General features: G+C 34.6%; 1 protein-coding gene across 1 annotated transcript in view; it reads left to right on the top strand.

The window, feature by feature from the left end:
• Positions 1–11,951, top strand: part of CCDC39 (coiled-coil domain containing 39) — a 62,906-nt gene extending 50,955 nt beyond the window's left edge. Inside the window, exons 15-20 of the mRNA XM_008068638.2 lie at positions 5,958–6,117; positions 6,563–6,669; positions 8,867–9,007; positions 9,147–9,326; positions 9,482–9,567; positions 10,932–11,951. Coding sequence (XP_008066829.1) covers positions 5,958–6,117; positions 6,563–6,669; positions 8,867–9,007; positions 9,147–9,326; positions 9,482–9,567; positions 10,932–11,088 — 831 coding nt within the window. The 3' untranslated portion in view covers positions 11,089–11,951. The remainder of the gene's footprint in view (positions 1–5,957; positions 6,118–6,562; positions 6,670–8,866; positions 9,008–9,146; positions 9,327–9,481; positions 9,568–10,931) is intronic.

The following is an 11,951-nucleotide window of genomic DNA, read 5'->3' on the forward strand; positions in this document are numbered from 1 at the left end:
AGTGGACTGAATTTTTAAAATGTGGTACATGTACATGATGGAATATTACACAGCCATAAAAGACACAATTATGAAATTTGCAGCAACCTGTATGGATTTAGAGACTATAATACTTAGTGATCTATTACAGAAACAAATAACTGAATACTGCATGTTTTCACTTCTAAACAGACCCTGAACAATTATCATAATAATATAAGAAAGGGATTGACAGTAGTGGGAAACTGCCAGGGGAGGGAGTGGGAGGAAAGCACACTTCATCAATAAGGGTACCTGATCTCAAACCAGTGGACATGGGGACCAAAGTGAGGCCCAAACTTTACCTGTACAATGGCCACTTTTATACCTAACCCTGAATTGTACCCACCTTTAAAATAAAAATTAAAATAAATAAAAAAAGAAAAGAAATTCTGGAAGTGAAAAATTCACTGGAGGAAATACAATACACATTTGAAAGTTTCAATAATAGACTAGACCAACCTGAAGAAAGAACTTGAAGGCTGGTGTTTTGAGTAGTCCAGTCAGACAAAAAGGATACAAGAATAAAAAAAGAATGATCAAAGCCTTTTAGATGTTTGGGACTATATAAAGTAACCAAGCTTATTAGTTATTTGTGTTCCCAAGGAGGAAGAGCAATAAAATGGTTTAGAAAACCTATTTAAGGAAATAATTGATGAAAACTTCCCAAGGCTAGCAGAGTGTTAGACATCTAGATACAAGAGGTCCAGTGATCCACAGAAAAATACACTGCAGTATTATAATCAGAATATCTGAAGTCAAAGTGCAAGAAGGAATTTTAAAATTAGCAAGAGAAAAAAAAATCTAGTCACCTAAAAAGGTAGCCTCATAAAACTAACAGCAGACTTCTCAGCAGAAACCTTACAGATCAGAAAATAATGGGACAGTTTCAAAGGGCTGAAAGAAAAAGGAAAAAATACCCAACCATGTCAGCCAATAATTTTACATCCAGCAAGAATAAGCTTCATAAATGAAGCAGTAATACCCAGACAAGCAAATACTGAGGGGATTTATCACCACTAGACTGGTTCTACTGGAAATGCTTAAAGGAGTTTTAAACATAGAAACAAACGGTTGATATTCACCATTATGAAGGCACATGAAAGTATAAAACTCACAAGTCTCATAAAACAATCACACACAGGAGGAAGAAAAGGGAATCAAATTTAAACAAAACAGAATTCCACTAAACCACAAAGATAACAGAGGAAAACAAATTGAATATGACATAAACAAAATCCCACATATTAATATTAACCTAGAACATAATAAATTATATGCCCCACTTAAAAAAACAAAGAAACAAAAAACATGATCCAACTATGTACTGCTTATAAGAAACTCATTTTGCCTGTAAAAGACACAGGCTGGAAAGTAAAGGAGTGGAAAAAGATATTCCATGCAAATGGAAACCAAAAGCTAGCAGGAGTAACTATATGTATATCAGATAAAGCAGACTTTAAAATAAAAAACAGTTTAAAAAGGCAAAGGTCATTATTTAATGAAAAGGATCAATTCAGCAAAAGGTTATGACAATTCTAAATATATATGTACTAGCACCAGGGCACCCAGATTCATATAGCAAATATCACTACCCCTGAAGAAAGACACAGATGGCATACAATAATTGTAGGAGACATCAGTACCTCACTGATAGCACTAGCCAGATCACTGAGACAGAAAAATCAACAAAGAAGCATTGGACTTAAACTGCACTTTAGACCAAATGATCCTAATAAACATCTAAAGAAAATTCTACCCAACAACTACAGAATATTCATTCTTCTCATCAGCACATGGAATATTCTCCAAGATAGTCCATGTTAGGCCACAGAACAAGTCTCAAGAAATTTTTTAAAAATCAAAGTCATATCAAGTATCTTCTTAGATCACAGCAGAATAAAACTGGGTATCAATACTCATAGAAACTTTTAAAACTTGGCCAGTCACAGGAGCTCAAGCCTGTAATCCCAGCACTTTGGGAGGCTGAGGCAAGAGGATTGCCTGAGTCCAGGGGTTTGAGACCAGTCTGGGCAACTTGGCGAGACCTCGTCTCTACAATAAATCAAAAAAATTAACTGGGCGTGGTGGTACATGCCTGTAATTCCAGCTACTTAGAAGGCTGAGGTAGAAGGATTGCCTGAGCCAAGCAGGTCGAGGCTGCGATGACTGTGAGTGTGCGACTGCACTCCAGCCTGGGCAAAAAAATGAAACTCTGACTCAAAAAACACAACAAGAACAAAAAAACTATACAAATACATGGAAATTAAACAACATGCTCCTGCATGACCACTGGGTTAACAAAGAAATGAAGATAGAGGCCAGGCATGGGGGCTCATACTTGTAATCCTAGCACTTTGGGAGACTGAGGTGGGAAGATTGCTTGAGCCTAAGAGTTAGAGACCAGCCTAGGCAACATAATGAGACCTCATCTCTACTAAAAAATAAAAAATGTTAAAAAAAAAAAGATCCAGGCTGTGCGGCATGCATTTGTAGTCCCAGCTACTTGGAAGGCTGAGGCAGAAGGATTGCCTGAGCCCAGGAAGTCTAGGCTATGGTGAGCTGTGATCATGCCACTGCACTCTAGCCTGGGCAAAAGTGAGACCCTGACTAAAACAAAACAAAACAAAGAAAGATGGAAATTGAAAATGTTTTGAAATGAATGAAAATGGAAACAATATACCAAAACATGTGGTATATAACAAAAACAGTGGTAGGATAGAAACTTATAGGATTGAATGCCTACATCAAAAAAGTAGATTGAGCCAGACAAGGACACAAGAAAACTACAAATCAATATCTCTGATAAACATAGATGCAAAAATCCTCAACAAAATGTAAGGAAATATGAGCACATTAATAAGATAATACATATGATCAAGTGGAATTTACCTGAAATTGCAAGGATGGTTCAACAAACACAAGTCAATACATATGATGCATCACATAAATATAATTAAGAACAGAAACCGTATGATCATCTCAATAGATGCAAAAAAAAGCATTTGATAAAATTCAGCACCTTTTAATGATAAAAACGCTCAACAAACAAGGTATAGAAGGAACATACCTCAAAATAGTAAAGGCCATATATGACAAGCCCACAGCCAACATCACATTGAATGGAAAACTTGAAAACATTTCCTCTAAAACTGGAACCTGACAAGGATGCCCACTTTCACCGCTCCTTTTTAACACAGCACTGGTAGTCCTTCCCAGAGCAACAAGGAAAGATAAAGAAATTAAAGACATCCAGAGTGGAATAAAGAAAGTCAAATTATCTCTGTTCACTGATGATATGATCTTATATCTAGGAAACCCTGAAGACTCCACCAAAAAAACTCTTAGATTTGATAAATGAATTCAATAAAGTTTCAGAATACAAAATCAATGTACAAAAATCTATAGTATTTCTATACACCAATAACAATCTAGCTAAAAACCAAATCAAGAAGGCAAATTAAAATACCAAGGAATATATTTAACCAAAAGATCTTTACAAGAAAAACTACGAAACACTGATGAAATACATTGTAGATGACACAAATAAATGGAAAAACATCCTATGCCCATGGATTAGAAGAACTAATATTGTTGGGGTGACCATACTGCCCAAAGTAATCTACAGATTTAATGCAGTTCCTTTCAAAATACCAATGTTGTTTTTCACAGAATTAGAGAAAACTATCCTCAAATTCATAGGGTGCAAATAAACCTAAATAGCCAAAGAAATCCTGTGCAAAAAGAACAAATTCTGACTTGAAATTATACTACATTATCTGACTTCAAATGATACTACAAACTATAGTAAGTAACTAAACCAGCATGGTATAAAAATAGACACCTTGATCAGTGAAACAGAATGGAGAATGCAGAAATAAACCCACCTACAACCGACTGATCTTTGACAAAGTTGACAAGAACATAGACTGGAGAAAGGATACCCTATTTGATAAATGGTGCTGGAAAATTGCATTGCCATATGCAGAAGAATTAGACTGGATCCCCATCTCTCACCATTTACAAAATTCAACTCAAGATGTATTAAATACTTAAATTTAATACCTGAAGGTATAAAAATCTGTAAGAAAACTCTTCTGGACATTAGGCAAATAATTCATAACTAAGACCTCAAAAGCACAGTCAACAAAACAAAAACAGATTTAAACTAAAACTCTTCTGCACAGCAAAATAAATAACCAATAAAGTGAACAGATATCCTGCAGAATGGGAGAAAATATTTACAAACTGCATCTCACAGGAAACTGATGTCCAGAATTTATAAACAACTCAACAATGGCAACCAAAACAAATAATCCCACTAAAAAGTGGGCTAAGGACATGAATAGGCATTTTCCAAAGGAAGACAAATGGCCAACAAGCATATGAGAAAAATGCTCATCACTAATCATCAGATAGTGGAAATTAAAGGCACAGTGAGATGTCATTTGACACTAATCAGAATGACTATTATTCAAAAGACAGAAAATACAAGATGGTGGCATAGAAGCAGAGAGAAGGGAATGCTTATACACTATGGATGGGAATGTAAATTAGGACAGCCTCTATGGAAACAGTGTGGGAATGTCTCAAGAAGCAAAAAGTAGAACTACTCTTTGACCCAGCTATCACACTACTGGATATCTACCCAAAAGAACAGAAATCATTATATCCAAAAGATACCTGGACTCATGTTTATTGCAGCACGATTCACAATAGCAAAGATATGAAATCAACCTAAGTATCCGTCAACAGGTGACTGAATAAAGAAAATGTGGTACATATACACAATGGAATACTATTAAGCATAAAAAAAAATGAAATCCTATCTTTCGCAGCAACCTGGATGGAACTGGAAGCCAGTATCAGAAGTGAAACAACTTTGACACAGAAAGACAAAATCTACTTATAAGAAAGACAAAATCGACTTATAACTTAGACACAGAAAGACAAAATCTACTTATAAGTAAGAATATATTTTAATAAATGGGAGCTAAATAATGTGTATACATGAAGGTAAAGTATGGAATGATGATAGACGATGGAGACTTGGAAGGGTAGGGGTTGGGGAGAGGGGTGGGTTACTTAATAAGTATAATTTACAATACTGTGGTGATAGATCCACTAAAAACCCTGACTTTACCACTATGCAATGTATCTGTGTTACAAAATTACACTTGTACCATATACACTTATACAAATAGAAAATATAATAAATAAATTTCTTTTGGGGTACAACCTGACTTAAATACTCATATCTAAGGATTAAAAAAAATGAAATTACAGTTGATTTTGAGTAAAAATGAATTTTCTGGCATATATATATACACATTATATATATATATATATATATATATATATATACACATATACATATACCTGTGTGAAAAAGTCACTGTGTATGTCCACTCATGGAGGAATTTTTGTCTTCAGCAATGTATAGACTTCATCTTTTCCAGCCACATCTATCACAATGATCTTTTTATAAATTATTTTTTAAATTGTGGTAAAATATATTACCTTGTTTAGCCTCTTTTACTCCTAAGATTTGATATAAGAAAGTGTTCCTAAATCTCTTTGAGGCCAGAAACATTCTTCTGATTCAATACATAGTTTCAAACCTCCTTTAAGTTAGCACTGTTTCTCTTTCCAGTAAAGTTTTGCCTGACAACTATTTGACAATTTCTGCTGGAGAGTTTTATGTAAGCTGTGGTTAGTTACTAAATTTCCATCATGGTTTTGTGTCCTATATGCCATATTTCGATGGCTTAAGGATTTGATCTTCTACTATAAATCAAGTGCAAGAAATAAATGCTTGGTGCATTGCAGGCTGCAAGGTAAACCGATATTGTTGCAAGTTAACTTTTTCTGCCCCAAAGACAGACATTTCCCCTCATGATAAATGCTTTTATTCAACCTGTTGATTCTGTACTTTATAGGCTGCTCAAGAAAAAGAAGAACTTCAAAGGGAAGGTGACAGTTTGGATGCTAAGATCAACAAAGCTGAAAAAGAAATCTATGCTCTGGAAAATACCCTGCAAGTGCTGAACAGCTGTAACAACAGCTATAAACAATCTTTTAAAAAAGTAACTCCATCTAGTATGTAGAAGTTAAAAACTTTTAAAATAAATACATATAATGAAAATTGTTTAGTTAAAAGAAACACTGTGAGACATGGAGAACAAACATGTACCATGTATAATTGAGTCAGAAAAACTAATCACCCTTCTTTCCCTCCTTCCCTCTCCCTCACCTTTTTTGGTAAGTGGTTTGCTAAAGTGTTATTTCCATAATTAGTTCTAGTGGCCTACAGCATATCACTTACTTCTTTAGGGAATTAATTTCAAATCTGAAAAAAATTAGCTTATTACTGCTCTGTGGTGACAAAACAAGAAATCGTTACTACATGCCCATAGTGTTTTTGTACAAGTAGATATAAGGAATTTAACTTTTGATAACAAAAATAGTAGACGTTCAACTTATGTAACACTTAAGATTGATTGCTACATAGTACTTACTTAAACTAAAGTTTTTAAAATTCTAGGTGATGAATATGAGATAAAAATTCAACTAGAAGAAGAAAAAAGAGCCATTGATGAAAAATACAGATACAAACAAAGACAAATCAGAGAACTTCGAGAAGATATTCAGGTAAATTCTACAGGCTTTTTACTAATAAGTGCCCAATAAAAGTCAACTCTCATCATTATTACTTTTATTCTCTTGATCTTGTACAAAGGAGATAGCTATTCAGAGCATCTTTTAAGGAAGTAGATAGTAACAGATAACAGTTTCATTTAAAGGAGAGAAAAACAAGTGATCAAAGTATTTAGTTGATAGATCATACTTAATTAGTTTGAATTCACTAACCCTTTATTTAAGAACTTTTATTTAATTCCTTAAAGATCACATTAAGATTTTTCCTTATAACAAAAAAAGTTTGGAAGAAAAAATATTTTAGTAGGCAGTAGTTACAAAGCAAATCACTAAGAGACAAAAAAAAGTGCTTGGCAAGCAGGTCCTATATAAAAACTGACTTTTACTAGTAAAGTTGAAGGGTTATTGTGAATCTATGAAAATTGCATGATTTCAACAATAGTCATTTTTCACCCAAGTACCATAAAAATACTTTCCAGTGGAATTATATACAAAATGTAATCCATAAGACCATTATAAGTCATGCATTGCTTGATGATGGGGCTATGTTCTGAGAAATGCATCCTTAGGTGAATTCATTATTGTGTGACTATCATAGAGCATACTTACACAGATCTAGTCCTGGTATGTTACTGTACTGAATAATGTAGGCAGTTGTAACACAATGGTATTTGTATGTCTAAACTCAGAAAAGGCACAGTAAAGGATAAAACACGGTACACCTGTATAGGGCACATACTGTGAATGGAGCTTGCGGGATTGGAAGTTGCTCTGGGTGGGTGAGTGAGTGAATGAGTGCATGTGAAGAAGGACTAGGATATTACTGTACCCTCCTGTAGACTTGATAAACACTGTACACTTAGGATACACTAAATTTATTTAAAATTTTTCTTTCTTCAATAATAAATTGACCTTAACTTACTGAAACTTTTAAATTTTATACTTTTTTAATTTTTAAAAATTAAAAACTCTTTAACTCATTTGTAATAACACTTAGCTTAAAACACAAACAGGGGACCAAGGGGGGAGGATCACTTGAGTTCAGGTGTATGAGGCTGCAGTGAGCCAAGATCGTACCACTGCACTTCAGCCTGGGCAACAGAGTGAGACTGTCTCTAAAACGAAAACAAAAACACACATTGTTCAACTGCACACACATATTTTCTTTCTTTTCTTGCTTATTTTATAAACTTTTTTGTAGTATTTTTTTTTTTTTACATTTTAAACATTTTGTTAAAAACTAAGACACACACATTCACCTAGGCCTATACAGGTTCAGAACCATCACTATCATGGTCTTCCACCTTCATATCTTGTCCCACTGGGAGGTCTTCAGGGGTAATAACACGAATGGAGCTGTCATCTCTTATGATAACCATGCCTTCTTCTGTAATATCTCCTGAAAGATCTGCCTGAGGCTGTTTTACATTTATTTATTTATTTATTTAAATAAGTAGGAGTAAATCCTAAAATAACAATAACAAGTATATAGTGGCCGGGCTTAGTGGCTCACCCTATCATCCCAGCACTTTGGGAGGCCAAGGTGACTGGATTGCCTGAACCCACAGGTTCGAGACCAGCCCAGGCACCTTGGAGAGACTTCACCTCTACAATAAATAAATAAATAAATAAGTCAGGCATATTAGCAAGCCTGTAGTTTCAGCTACTTGGAAGGTTGAGGTGGAAGGATGGCCAGAGCCCAGCAGGTGGACGCTGGGGTATCTGTGTGCCTCTCCTCTCCAGCCTGGGCGGCGGAGTGAGACTACAACTCAATAAAAAAAAGTTATATAGTATATTAAACACATAAGACAGTAATATAGTTTTTATTATCATTATCAAGTATTATGTACTTATGTGCTAGACTTTCATATGATCGGTGGCACAGCTTTATTCACACCAGCATCACCACAAACACATAAGTGATGTATCGTGCCACATTACAACATCACAAGGTAATAGGAATTTTTCAGCTCCATTATAATCTTATGGGACCACTGTTATATGTGCAGTCTGTCATTGACCAAAAGTCGTTGTGCAGCACCTGGCTACCTATTACCCACCAAGAGAATATGTGTTTATTATATACAAAAATAAATGAATTAAAATTAAACAAATACTCAATAAATTACAAGTTATAAAAGTCCATTTTTTATTCTAACCAGTAGGTATGTTAATATTTTATTTTCTACAGAGCATGGAAAATACATTAGATGTTATAGAACATTTAGTGAATAATGTTAAAGAAAAAGTATCAGAGAAGCAGGCATCTTCTCTTCAACTAAGTAAAGAAACCGAGGAGCAGAAGCCAAAATTAGAAAGAGTGACTAAACAGGTATTGAAAACTTTTAAAAAAGAATCAACCCATCATATTTCCATCTTGGAAGTTCCAAATGGTAGACCCCTACCATCCTTCACTCATTAAATATACTACATTCTGGAAAACAGGCTTATGCGCTATTATTTGCCAACAGTGTGCAAAACTCACAAAAGAAATCCGTCTTCTGAAAGACACAAAAGAGGAAACACTAGAAGAGCAAGACATAAAACTTCGCGAAGTGAAACAGTTTCACAAGGTCATTGATGAAATGTTAGTTGGTGTCATGGAAGAAAATGCTGAAATACGTGTTATCCTTCAAACATACTTTCAACAGGTAATATGGTACCTTCCATTAAGTATTATTTCTTAAACACTTCATGTGAATAAAAACTTTTAGGGCTATCATCATAAAGTGAAATCTAATTGAAAATATTTTTCTTCTAAAATGCAGTAAGTAGTACTCATGATTACTTTTGAATATTCCTCCAGAGTGGTTTAGAACTACCTACAGCTGGTACTAAAGGCAGTCATCAGAGTTCTAGATCTCCTTCACACACTTCGCTGTTATCAGCAAGGTAAGGGGACTGTTAAAAAGCACCTCCTTCTCTCTGGCAGCTGCTACCCTGAGTGAACCCAGCCACTTCCACATCACCATAGCTATTAGACCAGCCCATGCACTTCCAGCGTCCTCTTCACCCTCGGCCATCTCATCGGGTCAGCATCACATAGATTGGATGCAGAACAGTCAGTAGAGCAAGACTTTCCTCCTGACTTCTGCTGGGGTCACCATTTTTTTATGGTGCAAGTCCTTTGTGACTATCAGCTGTTTCGGCAGGACAAAGCAGAAATAAAGTGAAATTTGGGGGTTACATCTAGTATTTGGGGATGAATTCCAAGTTGGGAAAAATTTTCAAACCATAAAAGGATAGCTTATAGATATATGGAGTAGGGTACCTGTGATTAAAACTACATTGTGAAGTTTTACCTAATCAGGATTTACTGATGATGGTTTATTTTGCTAAAAAGGAGACTTTTTGCTTTCCTTCCACCGTTTATGGTTATACAGAATGTTATCATCAAGGGTGCTTTAACCAGCACTCTTGTGTTTTGCTGGTGAAATAAAATTTATTAATAATGATTCTGATTTTGAGTCAGAGTCTTACTCTGTCGCCCAAGCTGGAGAGCAGTGGCACGCTCATGGCTACTGTGGCCTCGACCCGCTGGGCTGTCAATTCTACTGCCTCAGCTTTCCAAGATGCTGGAACCACAGGCGTGAGCCACTGTGCCTAGCTAATGATGATCCTGATTTTAGAACTCCCAGTCGCCTACATTCGGCAGCTACTTATTAATTTACTTTTCCTTCGTCCACGTAGAGATTTTACGAAGGGTCCCTAAAAGATAGTGTTTAAGTATAAAAAATTGTTTCTACATAATTGAACATCCCTGTACTTTCATTAAAATATATCTTAAGAACTTTTCATTTCAGAGTTGTATTGCTAGTTGTTTTCCAAATGACCCTACTGCTTTATTGTTCAATTCACCGCTCACTTTCCTCCTCAGCTGAAATGACAAAAGCTATCATTTTAATTACTCTTGCCTGCACTGAAATCCTCTCACTTCACCATCTTGGTAAACCTTTAATACTTAGTGATTCCTACTCTAAAAAACGGATTATATTTGAAAACATTTTTGTCATATAGTAGCACATTTTTAAAACTACTTTTACGTGAGTTTAAAATTCATCTATGTTTATCTTTCTTTTGCTTTTTAAAATTATTTTTTGATATCTATTAATGGTCATTTAAAAAAGTATTAGCACTAATAATATATACTTTTTGATCTTTTCTAAAATTATGATATCTGTTGCCAACCTTGAAGTGTTCTATACTAAAATATGGATTTTGCATTCCGTTTACAATGATTCTGGTTTTTCTTCTAGGTCATCTAGGAGTACAAATACATCTGCTTCTCAGACTTCAATTAAAATATTGGAGCTCAACTTCTCGGCCTCCTCTTCGCCAGCAGGCAGCACTTCTAGGCCAACCAGTGCTAGTAGTAGCTCTAGCACTGGTCAAAGCAAAAAGAGCAGCAAATAGACATTTTAATCTCTTCTGAACACACTGTAGACACAAAAACAAAAACCTCATACTTTAAAATACATGATGACTAAACATGTTTTATCCAGTGGGAAGTATAAAAACTGTCAGTTTAAAAAAGTTAAGTTGTTTTCTTAGTTTCTCTATATTTTCTTCATACAGAAGGAAAACAATAGCAGATTCTTGGCAAGACTACGTGTTATATAAGCATAGGGAAAATGGTGTTTTTCACTGTGATTTTGATGTTTGCAATGTTAGAAAAGAGTTTGCTTCATCATTTCACGAAAGTATACTCACTTCTAATGTAACAATCTTCCAGGAAGGTATTTCTAAAGATTCACTGAACTAATTAAGAGCTTGTGACAATGTGAAAATTCTCATTTTCCCTAGAAGATCCCCAAATTAGGTTTTCTTTATTCAAAGTAATTATCAGACTTTTGGGGGGGAAAAAGATCTGTTAAAGGTAGTTTTTTCCTTTGGTATAATTTTTAACCAAAAAATTAGCCTACCCCAAGAAAACAATTGATAAGAAACACTGTATATCAAGAAAAAAATGCATCTTAAATTTCTAAGAACTGCTTCATTCTGACTCTGAAAGAAATCAAACACATTAAAGATTTGTCCTCAGATACAGCCAGCCAAACATAAAGAATAAATTTTGAAATTTTGATTTAATAAACAATTTAAAGCAAGCTATGATTTGACTTACAATTGGAATTTCATAAATTTACAGTGGAGGTAGACCACCAGATTTAGTAGTTTTTCCAGTTAATACTTTATTATAACATGTGCCCAACACTTTGAACTCTTGGAATGAAGTGTCGAATGTTATAAAACTGGATTTCAAATAAATGTATTCAAAT

Source organism: Carlito syrichta, unplaced genomic scaffold (genome assembly GCF_000164805.1).
Source record: "Carlito syrichta isolate Samal-C Ts95f unplaced genomic scaffold, Tarsius_syrichta-2.0.1 Scaffold311386, whole genome shotgun sequence".
NCBI lineage: Eukaryota > Metazoa > Chordata > Mammalia > Primates > Tarsiidae > Carlito > Carlito syrichta.